Genomic DNA, 19,563 nt, shown 5'->3' with positions numbered 1-19,563 from the left:
AGCACAACCATTAATATGACACTTGCCAATTTGACCCAATTTGCTTAAGAAATATGTTTATACATGTATGTGTGTGCGTGTGTGGTCACAACACTTAAAAATACAGTAAAAAGCACATTGCAAAGAAGCTGTGCGGGGTAAGTGCATGTGGATATAGCGTTGCTTATGTGATATGAGTCACATGATCTAATAAATACACAACTTTTGTCTCTCACACACACCCACACACCTACACACGCATCAGACATAAAGGCACATTGCTAATGCAAGAGGACGTACACATGAGCTCCTTTGTCCACGTTGACACACAAACATAATATAACCCTTCGGACCAACAGTACCAGTAAAAAGGTACAACATTTGGTTTTTCAGCACACACATCCATGTTGTCCTTGTCTAATGGAAAGCTTTTGTAATCTTTTCCTAGAGAAGGAAAAAACAAAACAAAAAAAAAATTTGGTGATTCTTTTTAACTAATAAAATATTTAGTTTTAAACAATTTTCTTCAAAATCCAAGCGTTTTTGTGACTAATGTTTTCTCATTGGACAGGGATGCATACATTGTCTACTGAAAAGCATATACAGTATCTCCCAAAAATTTCCTGTTTTATGAAAAACAATTACTTTTTCTAAAATTGCAAATTTAAAACCAATCAAAATTACTTTTGTAAAGGTACAGGATTCTTATCGGACAACACTCAGCCAGACACTAGAAACTGTATGCATTGCCACATTCTTTTTTCCTTTTTGTTTTCCCTTGGTGAAAAAAAGAAAACACAAAAATCCTGATTAAAATAATGCAGTTGAATAAAAATTTAAGTCACCAAATTTGTAAATAGGTCATTTTCATTGGACAGCACACGTTGTATTTCACTGAGAAATTATTCACATGCTATTTCCAGATTGTTGTTGTCCACTGTAAAGCATTGCATCACCAAAACGTTTTATTAGTATCATTTAAAAAAAAAACAATTTTGGCAAAAAAGCTGAAGGAAAAAAAAAAAAAAAAACAATGGGTAGTGTAAAATTTTTGGGCACAAATACAATATATGGAGGTTCATGCTTTTCATTGGACAGCAACACATAAGACTTCCAGCAGAGGGCGAAACATCATACAAATGTTAGAAAAAGAAAAAGGAGGACAGGGGGTGTATAAAAAAACATCTGGGGACAGGGGGGAAACGTTCTGGGCTCAAGTGCGCATTTTTCACCGCGCTCGAGGTTCAGTTCCATAAAGCAAGCTCCTCCTGCGGCTTTTCTTTCAAGCACTAAACAAGGGAGGGGGGGGTCCAACATGGACCAATACTTAAGGGAAGGGGGCACAGCTTGGATTAGCAGTAGCTGGGCCAAGCGTGTGCATGTGCAGCCCCTTGCACACAGCGTTTCTCAACTTTCTGTGATGAATTTTTGCCTGAAAATGTTTTTCTTCCAATTATTTTTTTCATTTTCCTTTTTATCAAAACATAATTTAAATCCCCTGAATTATTTTATCCTGTGGTTTTTCAGATTCTATATCAAACTTTTTTTCCTTTTTACCACAACTGCTCAATATTTGGTAAATAATAATTAATTCTGACAATCTTATATTAGACATCAGAAAAATTACATCCAAGGGTTCAATTATTTTGTAACTAAAAAAGAACTAGATTGAATTTTGGGGAGAAAAGAAAAAATCCTAAATCTTCTCTTTTTTTTTTTTTTAACCAGAGCTTCTTCAATTTCCGAGGAAACCGGCTTTGATGGGCAGTGTGAAAGGGGCTTGTGTGTGCCTGTGAGTGTGTGTGTGTGTGTGTCTGGCTACCAGCCAATCAGGTTGGCCTTGGCCTTCTCTGTCAGCTTGCGCACACGTCCTTTGGAGGAGGTTCCGAAGGTGATGGAGGAATCCTCAAAGAGTAGCTGCCTCTGCTCCTCCTCTGAGTCATCCTCCACATACCAGGCCGAGCGTCGCCCCTGGTTACGGGTGCGCATGGAGCCCCCCGCCCCGTCCTCACCCTCTTCCTCCTCATGGTCCGCCGCTTCATCCCTTCGGACCCCTCTTTGCGTCCGTAGTGCAGATGTGATGTCCTCATGCGCTCGTCGGCTGCTCCTCCTCAGCGGTGAAGGTTCAGGGGTCTCAGAGTGGGTAGGAAGAGGAGGAGAAAGAGGCGGTGATGTTACCTCCTCAGTTCTGATGGACCGCGGCCGGCCCCTCCTTCTCGGCGTGGCAGAGTCCGACAGGACTGCCGCCGATGAGCCGCCCTCGTCGCCAGTAGACTGGTCGAGCTCGTCGTCAAGGGCAGGGCTGACACGGTCTGTTTTGCCCTTACTGCCTCTTTTCTTGCCCGGTGGGCGACCGCGTCTCCTGGAGGGGCTGGCCGGAGTCACGGGGTCTGCAGGAGGGCTCGCAGGCGGTTCCGCTCGGGATCTACGACCCCTCCTTCCGGCTCCGGCGGTCATGTGAGCGCTGTGGCCGTTCAGGTAGGCGGTGCTCTGGGAGGGGGGGCTTTCAGGAGACCCTGGAGGGGGAGGTGACACACGGAAAGCGTATTTAAAATCATCACATCGAACACGAGACGCACACATCTACATGACCAAATGAGTCAAGGTATTCAAAACGCATTTCTGGATATTAAGTACAATCAATGTTTCAATATCATTACAGTCAAACCTCGGTTTTCGACCACAATCCGTTCCAGAAGGCGGTTTGAGAAGTGAATCGGTCGAATTCCGAATCTGTTTTTCTCTTTACAAAAAATGGAAAAAAATTTAATCCGTTCCAAGACTAAAAAAAAAACAAAAAAACAAAAAAACGCCTTTTTTAAGCATTTTTTTATGTGCGCATTTTTGTTTGATCACGTAACTGCAGCGCACCGCCAACACGCAAACGTAGCGCGCCGCCGACCGCGCAACTGCACCGCGCTGGTCGCTTTATTGTGACAGAGCCGTCGCTGAAATTCAGAAAATATTTTTAAAGTCCTGATGTACTTTCCAAAATTTAAATGGACCTCAGAGCGCTGGGAGCTTAATTTCGTCAGATCGCACAACGGCAGCGCGCCGGGCGCTCACTGTCGCATTGCTTAAAGAGCGTCTTTGTGTTTTAGGATGGCTTTACGGCTCCCACTTGGTTTTTTTGGAGGCATGATTAGGGGTTAATACAGTCCTCAAAGTAACGAAAATACAATAACGAACGGAGTCAGTCGGTATCCGGGCTGCACGGTCGGGTTTTCTCGGGTCCTTTCGGCTCATCTCGCGAGGTTCGACCTCAGAATTTTGTTCAACAACCGAAGCAAAAAAAATCTTGAATTTTTCGTTCGAATTCCGATTTGTTCGAGAACCAGGACATTCGAAAACCGACGTTTGACTGTACCTGATCTTCGTCTCAAAGGCATCCTCAGTTTCCGCCGAATGCTTCCGGTCACGCCACCTTCCATGGCAGGAGAAGGCGTCGTTCTCTCAGCTGCTGCAGGTGGCATGGAGGTGGACACAGAGTTGTGCGTTCTCAGCGAGCGTGTCGACTCTAAAAGGGAGACAAATTATAATCACGACACGTAAATTCCTTTTTAAATGTCTATTTTACATATTTCTTTTCCCCACAATCATTTGCTGAAAATAAATTTTGTGTTGAGTGTTGTGATATTTTCTCTAAATAAAACATGTTTCTTAAATACTATTTAATATAATATTTTTTTAAATAACAGCCGCAAAACGTAAATTAATTAATAAATAATGATCTGACCTGAAGATCCGGAATTCGGCGCAGACGTTGACGAGGGTGGCGTGTGCGCTAAGTGTCTGGCGGCGCTACGCGTGCGTCCCACTGCTGGCGTGTCAGTCTTCCCGTTGAGTAGCGTTGGCGTGGGCTTCGGGGGAAGGTTCTGTCTCAGCGAGGGTGGCCGTGAAGGAGGCGGTGAAGGCTCCCGCCTGCTGGTCACTCGGGACGACACGCGCCTCTTCCTCTCTGGGCTAATAACAGTGGGCGGGTCATACGACTGCTGTTCAAACTGAATTCGGAACCTGGTTTTGGAGTCGTACCTGGACGCCGCGCTGCTGGGGGGAGACTCACTGCGGCGTCGCCTCTTGAGGTGCCGTGTGGGTCGCTGGTCAGGGGTGGTGTGTCGGACGTGGCGCTCGGCGGCCCGTCGGGTGAGCTTGTCCGTCAAGCCATGGATGGCCTGGTGGTCAGCCAGGATGGAGCTCATGTGCTCCTCGAAGAGCGCAGACAACCTCAGACTCATGCTGTAGATCTAAAAACACACACACCATGTCAATAACATACAAAGAAACCTCAGTTACTGACTAAAAAAAATTTGGGTTCATGTGCTTCTCTCACCCTTGATTTCTTACTGGGGGTGTACGCTTTGGAGTTACTGAAGATGAGGCGTACATCCTTGCAGAGCTGGATGGGAGTCTGATACTTGCCTGCAGTCAGCGTGTTGAGGACAGTGCCAAAGTCCATTGGAGAGTCTACAATCTGGAGGTAATCCTGGCACAGTAACAGCAGAAAAGAATTAACAGCTTTTGCACACATACACAAAAAAAAAAAAAATTGACAGGCTGTCATGTCCATGCTTGTCCAACAGGGGGTGCTAGAATACCTAATGTTAAATTTAATACACATTTACTTTAATAGCATTGCCACGGCACTATGTCTAGTCTCCATCATGTTGCGCGTACCGGATACTCTTGCAGGTCCACAGGTTCTCTGAAGGGCTCAGAGTCCTCGCATTGGAAGATGAGGTCCAGCAGCTCCTTGCAGCGTCCTCGCCACGCTTGAGGGTCGTACGAGGGAGGTCGCGTGCGTAGATGGCGTCGTGTCAAACGTCGCTCCTGTGCAGGACATTGTCATCACAATGAGAAAAAGGATATTAGGCCATTCGGAATTGACGTGAATTCTGTTTTTTTTTTTTTAATATGCTTGATTGCATTTCACATTGTAACTGCATTTCATTTGACCTTGTTTTGCGTTGAGGTTCCTGGCGTACTCGTGTCCTCGTCATCGTCCTCTTCCTCCTTCAAGCAGAGCAAATGCATTAATATAATAAATGTGTCTTTATTCAATGATTTATAGATACGCACCTCGTCTTCAGTGTCCGAGAGGGTGGCCTTCTTCAGAGTTTTGTAGAGTGGCATTAGATCTGTTACACTTTGGTCCCTGAGAATGACAAAACAAAGAATAATGAAATAAAAAAATAACTGAAAATTCTTTTAAATGAATAAAATGTCATTGGTTAGTAAAAGAATTTAAAAAATAAACAAAAAAAGTTGCAAAAGCAGCTGGTGGGCACTCTACTCACTTAATGAACTGCAGCATGAGGTCGGAGACAAACTTGGCAGTGGTGACAATGAAGGAGCCCGGCTCGTTAAACGTTTGCGCGTTGTGCTCGATGTAACGGACTTCCCACATCAGAGACGACAATCGTCTGAAGCCAAAGTGCGCACACGCATTAATCCGCTGCTCTTCCTCCTATCACACACGCAAAGTAACATTCCGATACCTGTAAAAGCGGTTGACCAGCCTTTGGCGTATGGTGCTGAGGTCCGTAACGTAAGCAACCACCGTGCAATAGGTGGGGTATGCTTGAAGGTCCACTGGGAAACTAAACGGCGCCGCAATGTCTGAAAACAAACAAAAATAATTTGTAGACAATCAATCCATTTTGTGCCTGCGACACACCTTAAGGCTAGTCTGACACCAGTGTTACCTCGACCACTCAGGATTTAAGCTAAAGGTGGCTAAGAGATTGCACTGAGTCACTTTCCCTTTTTTCATTTTCTTTTCTTTTCTTTACATTTCGCCAGCAAATAAACGAGGCTTCACTGGACAATCACATGGTGCGTTAAAACAATACAGCAGCCAGTCTATCATGCTGATGACCTCAACATGCTGACTCGTGTTACAAGAAGCGGCTTTATTTTGCATGACTCAGCTGGAATGAAGCAAGGCGGGATGATGACGATGTCCTACCCAGGGTACAGAGCTGGTCGATGGCTTTGATGATGCGCTCGCACTCATCGGCGCGCGTGCGGCATCCCCATTCGCCGTCCAGCGGCACGTACAAGAGCTCACGATGCTCCTCTTCCGTGAGCGGGACACTCGTGCCCAATTCGTCTGGGAATGACGCTGAGCAAAAAAAAAAAAAAAAAGTTAAGAGTCACATGATAAGAAGCTTGTTGTGTTAGAAGCACTTACCCTCATCAGGAATTAGCTCCATATCCCATGGACTCATCTTCTCCGTGTCGCCATTGTCCCAACTGGAACAACAGTAACTAAATTTTACATTGCTCGTTTTAAAATTTGTTGTAAAAATTGTCTGTATGTAAACATTTAAAAAATGTTTACCAAACGTTGTAGCATAGAAACAGGCTGTCTGGGTACTGTGTCTGGTACGGCTCGTGACTCTCGATGGTGCCGAACCACCAGGCGTCGTCGATCACAGAGCGAAACCTGTCACCTGCACACCCAAGAAATCACGCCTGAAGTGGATCCGCTTCACTAGAACAAACAACGCAGGTTGATACCTTACCAATAGTCCATTGTCGCTTCCTGGCGTTTTCAAACTGTTGCCGCAGCACCAGGAAGTCAATGACGTCTGGCATGTCGTGGTATCTGTGACAAAAAAAATATCATATCATAAATATACATTCTTTAAAAAGTAGAAGTAGAGGGGCAGCTTGGAATCTTTACTTCATGGAGAAGGATCCTCCAGTCAGTTTTCCAGTGTCCGGGTCCAGGAAGGCCAACTTGAGGCAGCATAATGTGGGCAGACCCACCTCATACTTTATTCCAACGATTTTCATCAGTTCCTGTTCCTGAACCGCAAAAAAACAAAAACATACCGATTATAAAAACACCTTGTTTAATTATTTGATGAGTAAAATGTACACACGGGGTGACTTCAAATATATTTTCCATCATGTACCGAACATTGTTAGGTCAAAGGTGAAGATTGAGATGGTTTTACGAAAGGGTCATGGCAAACATTTTTGCGTGTGTTCTACTTTACCCGCAGCTCCATCTTGTGCCAGGGTTGCTTCTTAGGGTTGATGCTGTAAATTTTCTTTTGTTTGGCCATCTCCACATATGCCTCGTGGCCCTGACGGAAGTAGTACAACTGCACACACAAACACAAATGCAGCATACACATGATTACAAAACAAATTTTTAGACACACCTCCATTTTCCCCATCACAAGAAAAAGATTTGTAACTGTAGCCTAGCTGTCACCCCATGGCTAGGAAATGCTTGTGAAATATTTATTTTCCATTTGGGGATCATTAAAGGATTATGTAATCTTAACATACTTCGTCTCCCATCTGCGGAATATAAGGACATCTCCTGGGGAGCAGGTCCGTGATCCAGGAAGAGGGAAGCCACTCCTCCAAAGTCAGTCCTTGCTCTTCAAACTCTGCCCTCTGTCACATAGCATACTCCATTTTTCTAACAAAACATTTTTTTCATGATGCTTAAGATTTTTTTTCTTGAAATGACAAACCTTCTTCTCATTTGGCTTCTTTTTCTTTGGTAATGCTCCATCCTTGTCGGCTTTGTCCTTCTTGCGTTCTTTCTTGGGGTCGCGCTTCTTGTCGCTGTCCTCTTCTGAGCTGCTGCTCTTCTTCTTCACCTTAACGCTTTTCTTGGGCGGCTCCAAGTTGATGCCTGCGTCAGCCGTCCAGTCTGAGTAGTCGCTGGAGTAGTCGCTGTAGGAACGATGTAACCATGTCAGGATTGAGCTTGTGTTGTGAGCTTGTGTGTCATTTGCATATATTACATTGCTACATACCTTGAACTGCTGTGATCGTCAGGCCAGGGCTCTTTTTGCTCCTCATCTTTTTCCTCTTCTGACGAGTGTCCGTTGATCTGCCGCACCTCTGCCTCACCCTGACGACGCACACAAGTTGAGAGGGTTTGACACAATATGGATTTTATTTGTATAAAGTGGCTTAAGTGACTAATTGCGATACGGCATGTTGCATTGGTGCGCTCTACCTCTGAGATGCTGTCGTCATCGTCGGCAATCTCGGCACTCTGCCGGCTTGTCTCCTCCACGGCTGCTCGGGTTTGATAACCGTGGTTACCCTGACTACGCCTCCCCTCATCAACTACACTCTCTGAAGTTGGATGAACCTGCGAGTCAAGAATTAGCAAGTGACGCCATCGTGCCTCAGTCCATTAAAAAAAAAAATAAAAGCTTTCAATATTCAACATAATTTACAATACAGGATCATATTCTTTCCTCATATATTCAATTTTTTTTACCTGTAAATTAATATGATTGTCTGCAAATTAGTGAGCATTCAAATTGACATAGTTGGGCCTATACTTGACAGGATGCCATTGCAATATTTGTCTACTCCACTGAATTTAAAAAAAAAAAAAAGACATCTTGACTGAAAAGTCTTACCCTGCTCTCCTTGGGCAGAGAGTGGATAGTGCGTCTTCGGCGTTCCGACTGGTAAATGTTGATCTCCTCCTCCCCTTTGGCCTCTCGCCAGTTCACCTGTTTCCTAAATGACCAAAACAGACACACACAAACACAGTCAGCATACAAGGAACATCAAAGTGTAGAGTAAACTACATCGCTGTCACTTTGTTGCGCTGCTGTTGTCTGTTACCTGACAGAAGCATCCTCCAGCTCAGGCACCAGCACCCGGCGGCTCCACGCCACCAAGTCTCCTTCTGTGGCCATCTGGCTGCGTGGGGCGTTGCTGTGCATCTGCCGCACACCCTCGATCTGCCCGCTACGACGGAGCCCCACGTTGGGCGGTGAGTGCACCTCTGTCGGAGAACCCACAGACCCTGACGAATAAAACGGTAGAAGAACCATCATATTCTAGCTCCTTGCGTACCGGAGCTGAATGCTTCCTATTGCCATAAATAAAAGTTAATAATACAGCTAACTGATTAATTCTCAAACCACAAATACCTCTGCTGACGAGGGAGCCCGGGGGTACAGCAGCGGAAGCAGCAGGCGCAGTAGCAGAAGGTGTCTCATTGGAGCCCAGCCTCTGGTCCTGTTCCTGTTGTAATCTCTGGATCATGGTATCGAGGGGACTGGGGCCATCCACCGCTTGCTCGCTGACCACTTGGTTTAAGCCTGGTAAACAAACAAACAAAAATAAGTACTTGAGAATGAATATATAGAATCTAACAGTGGAGTTTGTTCCATTAGCACTTTACCTTTTTATGTGTTCTTAATTATGTGCAGTCAGTAAGTAGCATCAAGTGGCTTGTTAACTGACATTAGAGTGTAGTTGTTCCCCTAAAAGCATCTCGTTAAGTATATAAAAAGAAGAAGAATGTTCTCGTCTTGGCTGATGATAGCGATAATAGCTGTCTTACTGGAAAAGCGCACGTTCATAACTATGACCTAGTCCTATTCATTGCATTAATTTAGAAAAATATTTACAATTGAATGAATTATAATTATTCAACTTATTTCACCAAATTAAAATAAAACTTAACTTTTACTCATATTTTCATACTTAACATTGTTGACACGACAACAAACAAAACTTGTGTTGACATTAAAAACATCACACTCATACCCGAGGAGGTGACGCCCATCTGAGGGATGAGCTGCTCGTCCCGGCAGCCCTCCCGGCCAGGTACCAGTCGCTGGTATCGAGGCGGATGTGGGTTGCCGTCCACGTCCACCAGGAAGGGGGGCGGCATAAGATGAGGCGCCTGCTGGGTCTGCTCGTCCAGCACGTAGTTGTTGGCGTCACGGATTAGTGGCCGGTAGTCGGTGTGGAAGAACATCTGGTCGGCAATCTTAAATTTTGCAGATCAATGATGTCAGGTAACAACATTGTGTGAGTGTGTGTGAATGTGTTCAAAAGCATACCTTGTCATATCTCCCGCTAGAGCCAAAGCCGAAGATGAGTAGGTGACCGTGGGAGTCGGTGGCAGCAAAATGTTGCCCGTCCGGACTACACTTGCAGTCAAACAACGCCCCGTGCCCCTGACCCTCGATCTAAAAACATGTTGGCACTCGTATAAAAGTGTTTTGAGATTTTTAGGCACTTACTAATCTTTACAATTTCCATTCAAAATGTGGAAATAGCTAGGAATACTTTCTGGAGCAATGCTTTGGTAGACGCCAGTGCGCATACCGTCGCTAAGTGTATTCATTTATTCATGCAAAGCAGACACCAGAATTTAAGGAAAACATCTGCATAACATGTGAGGCGGACAAAGAAAAAGAAATGCAGATCTTTTTTCCAGCGCTAGCTCACCATGTTGAAGTAGGATCGGATCTTGACGCCCCTGGCCAGGTCCCACACAATACAATTGCCGTCATGCCCCGCCGAGAAAAGGATGCGAGGGTCGAAGGGGTGCGGCTCCAGGACAAAAACCTCGTCCTCGTGACCCTGTCGAGAAAAAAAAGGCCGAATCAAAGTTAAATGATCCTCCGTCACGCAGTATCCTTAAACGCGTCATTGGACCTGAAGCAATTTTACTAACGATTGAAATTTGACAGCACTTTATGTATGTAAATGGACTAGTTTGACTGTGTAAAGACAAGTGCTAAGTCCATGGGCAGGAGTAGAAGGGAGATGTTTTTGAAAATTCAGCCTCCAAACCCAGTTTGACTAGATGAAATATGATATGCGTAATGATTTGGTGGCTATGAAATTTGATAACAAAACTAAGCTGAGTTGCACTAACTTTGAAGCCATGTATGCATATTTTCTTTGTCCTTAAAATAGCCATACGTACCATCAGGACGTGAACCAGGTTTCCGCTGATGGAATTCCAGACCTTCAACGTCAGGTTGTTGGCTGCCGTTATCACCGTGCCGTCGTGGCGGTCCCACGCCACCATGGTGACCTTTAGCTTGGTCACCTTGTCTTCTAGTGGTGGTGGGTTGTACTTCCTACAGGAAGGCAGTTTTACAGGTGCTTGGGAAAAACACAGTGGTTTGTTCACTGACAGCTAAACATACCCTGGTAATTTAGTCTGCATGTCTAGCAGGATGCTCCTCCAGCCTTGAGGCTGCAGCTGCCAGATGCGTGCCGTGCCGTCCCTGCTGCCGCTCACAAACCTAAGAAACAAAGAAACACACATTATTGCTGCCGCTGAACGAACACAAAAGCGAGAAGTACACACAACAGCTCCTTGCATCTAACAATGCGTATTCGTTCATGTAGTCATTGAATCAGAGTGGTGGCAGCATTTCTGCTGTGCTAACAAAAGTCGGTTAATTGCAACACTTCGAGCTTCCATCACAACAAATTGCAGTATGTGCACCGCAAAAAACAAAAACACAAGCAGACACACAAACTTACCGGTCGCTGCAGTGAGAGAACTGGATGCTGTCAACTTTGTCCTAGTAAACAAAAAAAAAAAAAATGAAGCCAGTGTGAAGAGGATAGATTTCCAAATCATGGTATTTCTTCACATAATGGCCTCTGCCCTTCTCAGGAATTTATTTGCTACACATTTTATTCTAGTTCTTCTATTAATTACTAATTTTCTGACTATAAGTCGCGTTTTTTTTCATAGTTTGGGTGGGGGGGGCGACTTATACTGAGGAGCGACTTATATGTAAAATTTTTCAAAATTAAAAAAAAAAAAAAGTTAAACTGTGATAAACGAACCACGATGTAGCAAGGGATTACTGTAATTTGAATTTCAAGTGACGTCAGTGGCGCGGCGCAGCGGTTGTTTACATAAAGGACAAAGATTCGATCACGGGATGACGAAGGGCCCCACGTACTACCGGCATCATTAGCGGCTTTGTTTGTAAGTGACACGGAGGACGAAGAGTTTGAAGGATTTAATGATTTGGAGTGACACAGAAGGTTTGAAAAACTATTATGGCTTTTACGCACGCCCGGTCCTACTCTACGGAGCTTTCTTTCACCTCCGTGGATTGAAGTCGGGGGCCGGCGCTTGGCCGGATGGCTGTCCAGGGACGGTGGATGGGGCTCGGACACGGCTTTTACGCACGCCCGGTCCTACTCTACGGAGCTCTCTTTCACCTCCGTGGATGGAAGTCGTGGGCCGGCGCTCGGCCGGGTGGCTGTTCAGGGACGGTGGATGGGGCTCGGACATGGCTTTTACGCACGCCCGGTCCTATTCTATGGCGCTCTCTTCCACCTCCGGGCATGGAAGTCCTTGCCGCCACACACCTGGAAGTCGACGCCGGTGCTTGGGGCCGTGTGGTGGTGAACTATTTATATTATAGTTATTTGATATATTTTATTTCGTATAGCAACTTGTATATGTTTTTATCGTTACAGTTCAGTCAGTACTTGTTGGCTTGTTGAACTCGTTTTGTTAAATAAAGAGACATTTACCAAACCCATGTCTTTCCTTGTACTTTGTTAACGCTATAATATAGTTATATATTAGATCTGTGGAATAACAATGAGGCTGACGTCAGGGCGCACGCGCGGCGTTGTTGACAAAGGACGAGGAATTTGATCGATGGATTTAATGATTTGGAGTGACACAGATGGTTTGATTATATTGTTGTTTATGTGATAGTTATTTGATATATACTTTATATATCGTTATATGGGTCTGTGGAATATTTAGCCGTCAGCGGCGCGGCGCATACGCGGCATCGTTTCCATAAAGGACGATCGATGGATTTAATGAATTGGAGTGACACAGGTGGTTTTATAAACGTGTTATTTATGTAATAGTTATTTGAATAACTCTGAATTTTACATCAGGCCCGTTCTCAGCTCTTCGTTTGTATTTATGTCATGTTAGCATACCTATCGTTTAGCCTGTTGTTGCTCGTTCATGTCTGTTCTTGGTGTTGGATTTTGTCGAATAAATTTTCCCCAAAATGCGACTTGTATTCCGGAGCGACTTATATATGTTTCTTTTCACGTTATTGTGCATTTTATGGCTAATGCGACCTATATTCCGGAGCGACTTTTAGTCCGAAAATTACGGTATGTGTCTATTCAATGGCTTTACTGACTGAATGGGACTCCAGTTCTGAGATCTTCTCTGGTTGTCCTGAGCCAAAGTAGTACACTCTGATGATATGATCCGTGCTTCCTGTCGCCAGGAACATCCCACCTGTATACAAACAAAGCCTATTAAATTTCATATTTTGAAGGTGTACACTGTCCAGACGGTGACATTTGTAAAGAATACTTTGAGAATAAATAGTTGTGGTCACCTGCGCTGAAGGAGGAGCACATCATCTGGACGCCGGGTCTGGAACGCTCAGTGAACTTACTAGGCCTTTGACTGAATCTAAGGAAAATGATGATGTCAGCAAAAAATGCTACCAGTGACGGTAAATCAGGAAAAAGGTGTCATGACCACGTAACAAGAGCATTTTAATAAATACTGGCCCTGAAGCGGATGAATTCATTTTATTCACATTATTTCCTAGGGGAAACATTTTAAATTGTTTTCAGCTTTGGAGACTCCACTTCACCTGTTCACGATATTATTATTTATGTATAATAAAGAAAATCTAAGTGCACTCATTATAGTGGCGGCTGTGTCTCACCCAAACTTGAGTGTGCGTGCATCCCACTGCCAGAAACAGATGGTGCCGTCAGCGCCCGTGGAGGACAGGTAGCGCTTGGAGCCGCTACACAGAGGAGAAAACTGCAAACACAAGCAATTCATCGATTGTTACTTTGTATTCTTTAGCACACGTTCTCAGTCTTCCGCTCGTTCTCACACAGCTCTCAAAATACGAAACGATGTGTGTAACCTAATTTAAGAACAGCATCCTCTCATAGAATCGAAAGGGACTCATCACCTGGAGAGAAGTGATGGACGCCGCGTGGCCCTCCAGCACGGCTAGCGGGGCGCACGTCTGCAAGCACCACACTCGGATGGTCTTGTCGCACGAGCCGGCGGCAATCATGGTGTTCTCGTAGCTGACCGTCATGTCGGAGATTTCGGCAGCGTGCCCACGCAACGTCGCCAGCAGACGACCGTTATCCGTGCTCCAGATTTTCACCAGGCAGTCGTCAGAACCCTGAAGTCGAAGGCGCAGAAAGGAGAAGGTACTACATCAGCATGACTTCCGTCCTAGTAATGATCTGTTCTTTTGGTGTTCAAACATCTCATATCTCAAGGACTCATCAAAAGAAATGAATCGTCAAGGAAAAATAATCAACATGTCCGCTACAATGTAAATATATAAGAGACTGCAAACTGGAGGGGGTGGAGGAGGGAGGGAAAAGTGAAAAAGAATGAATGTTAATTCTGGCACTTATCCAGCAAGCGCCGCGGAGGAAACACTCCTACTCTTCAGTTGTGAGGAAGAAAAGCGGGAAAAGAGAAGAGGGGCAGCGGTTGGGAAGGGAACAAAGGAGGGGTCGCATGGGAGGAAGAATAAAAAGGCGGCGAATGCGAGCGAGCCCAGGAAATGTAAGCGCGTAAAGAGCGATAACAGAGGAGTCAATCTCGTAGTCGCCCCTGCAACCCCCCTCCCACCAGCTCCGCAGACATTTTAGGACATTGAAAGCTGCAACTGGAAGTAGACAGCATTAAATAAACCTTAAATAGTCAAGACAATCACAAGACAATGAAAACAATTTGTAAGTTGGGCCACAAATGCTGTGTATCTGCGTAAGAATGTGCCATGCCTCATTTCCAAATGTATTTTAACATCAAACTAATTTTACAATGAAACTATCAAGGTTGACAAAAGTGTGTTATTTTGTTATGCTTCAAAAGTACAGACGTGTGCAGACTTACGGTGAAAATGCGTCTTCCCGTCCTGTCGAAGGTGACGCAGTAGACGGAGGAAAGGTGTCCCAGGATCCTCTTATGCATCTTCATGTGCTGATACACAGCGGTGGGCACCAGCTGACGCAAGCGGTAAGAACCGTTTAGCCGCCGGCCGTGGCTGGTCTCCACTGGGACAACGGGGAGAGAGAGAGAGAAACGCATGATGTGAGGATGCAAGACTCCATCACTCATAATTAAACATTTATCATGTGTTGTTTACCGATGTTGGCCGGGCTACCGTAGATGATGGGAGGCTCTGGAGGTCGCCCGCAGTGAAGCGCCGCCAGTGCCGAACCCTTCCATACAACATGCTTACAACCTAGGCAACGCAACAACAACAACAAAAAAAACAAGCTAAAAAATGTTCAAGTGCTCTTCCATACACGTTTAGTCTAAGGGTCGCATTGGCTCACTCTTGCTGGTGCGGAGGAGATTCTGTCGGCCCGCCCCCAGCAAGCTGGTGAGTCCGGGCACGCTGGCTGGGACATCCCGTTCCAGTAAAGGACACACCCTGGAGCATACGTGCAGCAGGTGCCCGGGACTGATGTGACGGTACAGCTTCACCTGCATCATAACATGTGCAGTGCACACAGTTAGATGAGCAGCTAAATCAAAACACTCCACAACATTTGGATTTTGCAGCGCTGTCCTTGGAGAGTCTAACGACATTTGTGTGTAATGAATAAATGAACATGTATAAATGTACACATACGCAACATCCATTATACAATATTTTGTTTGACTGTCATACAGTGTTTCCATTGCTTTTACACTTGAGTGGCATTGTGTGTTTAGAAAGGATTCGGTACATTTTATTTTTTAAATATGACGATAAAAATAAATTTTGTTTTGGTTTCGGGTTTCTCATTGAACACACGTGACTGTGCACACGTTTACATACTGACATGCAACACATTTTGTTCTTTTTCTTCTCAGTGCATTAACAAAGTAACACACACGCACAAGCACGATTAATGGCCGCCCATAATTACATCCAACATCATTGCCGGTATGAGAAACGTGATTAGCATATCACAACGCTCGAGCTCACGCACACACGCACTATTTTCTCTGCACATAATGGCTCCCTGCAGATAATTGCAAAAGAAACCATCTTCATAAGTGTCATTTTCCATGCAGCACAGCACTGGAAAATCAAACGCTGTCAAGATGCTTCATTGACTAAAAATATTTTCAGAAACAAGCACAACAGTACATCCCCTTCATGTAACAATGCAAAATGCGCATTTCATTTAATTAATGCATCTTAACTAATTACCCCTAATTAATAATGATAATTAATTCTCATCTCCATCCTCCCAACCTAAATGCACAATACACTTGGAAGGTACATCACCAACTTAATAATTACAATAAAGAAATTAATAATACAAATATGATATCATAAATATTTTTCTTTCAAATGCAAAGCATTTGCACTATTTTTCAAGAGCGTAATCCGAGGCAAGCTTTGATTGACAGGTTGTGGGATGGGCATGCAGAGAGAGAGAAAGAAAGAGAAAACGAGAGCATGTGTACTCAGGAATTTCTTTTCTCATAATTCCATAAATATTACACTTTCAAATACTCTAATCCTCCATGTATATATTTGTAACATTCACAAATGCAAAGCAAATATTTATGTGAGGAAAAAAAAAAATCGCCCAAAATGTATTTAAATAGTTCAGAATAATCAATAAAATTCCATTTAATATCAAAATATGTGCATTACACATGTATAGCTCTTCGGTAAAAATAGTCAACCACTTGGGGATGCATTTTATCAATGTTGTAAAATGCCATAAATCTTGCTTAAATGTGCTTTTAATTAGCATAATATGAACAATAATTAATTGCAATATTTGTATAAATGCAAAAAGATTGTACGAGCTCATCTGTAAGGATTGGTGGTTGGGAAGCTGACGGTCGCAGTCCTAGTGTTCACATGTAAACAAATGAAAAATGACTATTTTATGAAGAGCTTCTGAACAACTGTTGAGGTACCCTTGAGCAAGGCACCAGCACCACCAATTGGTAATGTCAATGTGAAAGGTAGTGGTTTCAAACAGGCATCTCTTACTGCACGCCTGCATGCATGTGTGATATGGTTCTCGTTGCGGTGTGCAACAGCAGAGTGCGAGTCTTCTTTCCCCTTTGAGAGATTCTAATGAATAAATAACACAAAAAAATAACAACAAGAGTGGTACGTTACCTATTATCTCCACGTCCAAAGTAAAACCTCCAAGGGAAATTAAAAAAATGTACTTCCCAAAACACGCTTCGGTATTTCATCCTTCCTTCTGCGTGGCAGCTGCTAATCCGGATTCAATCCAAATATGAATTTACTTTAAAAAATGAGTGAAATAATCCAGTTTGAAGATGATGAGGAGCGTTGTGTGTATGGAGCAGGCTGGAAGTGAGCGAGAGTGAGAGACTTGTGCTCCAGTCCAGTCGAGCCTGCCTGCCTTGCCTGCACCCACAACACTCGTGACGTAGCAACAATTCCACGCGCTTTAAAACTCCACTTTCCCCTTTAAGGACTAACGTGGGACACCACTTGGGTGAAGATGCCAGGTCCCGACCCCCCTAAGAATCTTCGTCTAAGACCCTTGATTTTAATTTTAAAAAAAATGTAGATATTTTAAAATGTTTTGCTGCTTGCATGGGGAAAAAATGCGGGAAATTCAATTCGTAAAGTTGCCGTGTGAAACTTTCTCCCTGCAAAAGAGAGAAGCTCCCTTACCAAATTGTCATACGTCCCGGGGTGTTCCTGTCCGGTCCAGTCCAACCTCTTGGGCAGCAGCTAAACACAAAGGAACACATGAAACATTTTTAAGTGTTATCGTCATAAGAAGTGTTGTTTTTAAGACGTGTCCACGAAAAGTCAAGCTAAAAGGGGCGATAATGCAGCGCCCGCGCATCTACTCCACTTACCTCCTTATCCTCTACCTCCCTTATCAGCGTCTGAAAATGGATTAAAAAAAGACAACATGACGCCTCATGGCCGCCTTGATGTGCTCCAAAATGAGCCCCGAAACTGTCAAATACCAACCTCGGCTGCTTCTTGGCACGGTCCGGCTTCGAGAAAGCGGGCGATTAGGAAGTAGAGCTCTGGTGTAGGTCGGAGTGGAGAGAGAAGAGGAACGGGGAAGCTGCGTTACAAGAGGGCTACCGATCGCGGGGAGGGAGAAGGGGGGACATAAACGACAACCTCGGCCCGCTCCCCGAGCTCCGCTACTCACCAGAAGTCAACTGCGCGAGCTGCGGCCTGTCTGAAGCCATGTTTTCGGCGTGCTTCCGTGAGGGCAGCGCCAGAGCCGGAGCCGGGCCGCTGGGTGTCGGTGGCTGCCCTGTAGCTGTCACTGTTTATCCACCAGGAAGAGGCTGCCTCCATTCAGGCGCTCGAAAACAGGCCCGGCTCGCCTCCGCTCACGGTGCTCCTCCGCGTGGCGGCAAGTCTAGTGCCCCCCCCCGGCTGGGTTTGGCTGCCAAACACCGCCGCACATGACGGGGACGCAAAATCTGCGCGCACACAATTTTTAATGAGGAGAAAATGTTGACTTTAGTCGTCGGTTTTTAATCTTATGTAGGTCTTTTTATCCTGATCCCCCTCCCCCTCCAAATGGTAAAACGCTAGCTCTCGGCGGAGGGATATCAACGGTGTGTTTCGGCCACTGTAGAGAGGAGCTTGTAATGGCACCCTACACGATGAAGAGAGAAATTTGTTACATCAACGTGGTCGATACTTAATTCATTTAGACGACGTTTGACGAGTTCATAAGTAATACCTGACCAAATAATAATTAAGATTACTAGACGTAAAAAAAAGTAGTTGCCGAGGCTTGCTACTCCTTAAAAACCAACTTGAAGTCGACGTTTGTTTTCCAAAGTGGTTCGTTTAGGTGTTACTTAAATCTTGCTAATAACATTCGCTCTCTCAGAGAACTGCACGGCGCGGAAAAAGTCCATCTCCTTAACGCTGCCTGACACTAAAATGGGGGAAGGGTTGTTGTTATCGTGCAGAGGGGGTGTGTGAGGGGGGCAACAACGTAAAATCTCGTGAGTTTAGTGGAACAGAATGGAAACATTGGAGTAACATTATGGCAATTATCACGGATCTGTCATCCACAGTAAATGTGTCCGTTGGTTGAGTCTCACAGAGCTCCAATGTGTAATTTGTAACCCTGAGCCCAATTTATTTACATATTTTTGGAATTTGCAAATACAATTGAAAATATCAGTATAATAAAAAAATGCATGTTGTATTTTGATATAGCCTACAGTTGTATTACAATCAACTTCATGAAAAATCACACAAGAATTCACTATTTTATTCCAGTAAGCAATTATGTCTTTCTTAAAGTCCCCGTAATACTCATATCTTGGTCCATGTCTGTTTTAGAAATCAAATGTGACCCTGAAGCACAAGTTTGGCCACCCCTGTTGAGGCATGAACCGACTGGGAAACTTGTGGTATGGCTTGCCATCAGTGGTGACCCCTGTAGCCACAAGGCGGCACTCTCCTCTTGCGCTTAATGTTTGGTGTTGACATGGTTATGACATCTCTCTCATATCTTGACCACGATTTAGATGACATAAGTTAATATAACAATGCTCAAATTCCACAAATATTTTGCTGTTGAAAGTATAGCTACCTGCTTTCAATGTAGGGTGCAAAGGTAAAAATACTCAAGTAAATAACAGAATAATTACATAACAATTGTGCCTTGTCAAATCTTTTGTAACTTAATTTCACCTCGTATTAAAAAAAAAAAGCCAACCAATGGCCTTACATATCATGTCCATGAATGACGACAGAGGAGCCACATTGGCGCGCCCGATTGCTGACCTTTCACTTCCTG

At 44.4% G+C, this 19,563-nt stretch overlaps 1 protein-coding gene across 2 annotated transcripts; it reads right to left on the bottom strand.

Annotated features, from left to right (window-relative positions):
• Nucleotides 1–39: 39 nt before the first annotated feature.
• phip (PHIP subunit of CUL4-Ring ligase complex) lies at nucleotides 40–18,142 on the bottom strand. 2 transcript variants are annotated; one of them, XM_088362727.1, is made up of 40 exons: nucleotides 17,944–18,142; nucleotides 17,754–17,812; nucleotides 17,636–17,665; nucleotides 17,445–17,504; nucleotides 15,115–15,265; nucleotides 14,922–15,020; nucleotides 14,669–14,829; nucleotides 13,722–13,943; nucleotides 13,464–13,564; nucleotides 13,125–13,195; nucleotides 12,921–13,021; nucleotides 11,269–11,309; nucleotides 10,926–11,024; nucleotides 10,700–10,856; nucleotides 10,216–10,350; nucleotides 9,825–9,953; nucleotides 9,526–9,751; nucleotides 8,904–9,074; nucleotides 8,593–8,776; nucleotides 8,382–8,484; nucleotides 7,967–8,104; nucleotides 7,761–7,858; nucleotides 7,473–7,677; nucleotides 7,282–7,392; nucleotides 6,984–7,091; nucleotides 6,665–6,789; nucleotides 6,504–6,586; nucleotides 6,320–6,431; nucleotides 6,170–6,231; nucleotides 5,945–6,100; nucleotides 5,475–5,595; nucleotides 5,274–5,399; nucleotides 5,056–5,131; nucleotides 4,933–4,989; nucleotides 4,654–4,806; nucleotides 4,310–4,462; nucleotides 4,012–4,223; nucleotides 3,716–3,942; nucleotides 3,347–3,496; nucleotides 40–2,495 (listed from the first exon to the last, which is right to left on the bottom strand). In XM_088362727.1, the coding sequence occupies exons 1-40, from the start codon at nucleotides 17,981–17,983 to the stop codon at nucleotides 1,798–1,800; spliced, it is 5,511 nt and encodes a 1,836-aa protein (XP_088218853.1). In that variant the 5' UTR covers nucleotides 17,984–18,142; the 3' UTR covers nucleotides 40–1,797. The 2 variants fall into 2 exon arrangements, with proteins under 2 accessions (XP_088218853.1, XP_088218852.1); XM_088362726.1 differs by having other exon boundaries at nucleotides 13,125–13,201; nucleotides 17,944–18,141.
• Nucleotides 18,143–19,563: the final 1,421 nt, after the last annotated feature.

This window comes from Syngnathus floridae, chromosome 19 (assembly GCF_059516105.1).
Source record: "Syngnathus floridae isolate MCC-2025c chromosome 19, RoL_Sflo_1.0, whole genome shotgun sequence".
In the NCBI taxonomy this organism is placed as follows: Eukaryota; Metazoa; Chordata; class Actinopteri; order Syngnathiformes; family Syngnathidae; genus Syngnathus; species Syngnathus floridae.
Note: the sequence above shows the minus strand (reverse complement) of the source record. Positions and strands in the feature narration are given on the sequence as shown.

Bases quoted from the DNA above. Each gene is read 5' to 3' on its own strand.
- phip (XM_088362726.1), bottom strand. From the start codon at position 17,983: ATGGCTTCAGACAGGCCGCAGCTCGCGCAGTTGACTTCTG. The intron at 9,752-9,824 runs GTATGCTTTTGA...GCAAAATTTAAG, and splicing joins CTAGCGGGAGATATGACAAG to ATTGCCGACCAGATGTTCTT. The intron at 4,807-4,932 runs GTCAAATGAAAT...TGTCCTGCACAG, and splicing joins GAACCTCAACGCAAAACAAG to GAGCGACGTTTGACACGACG.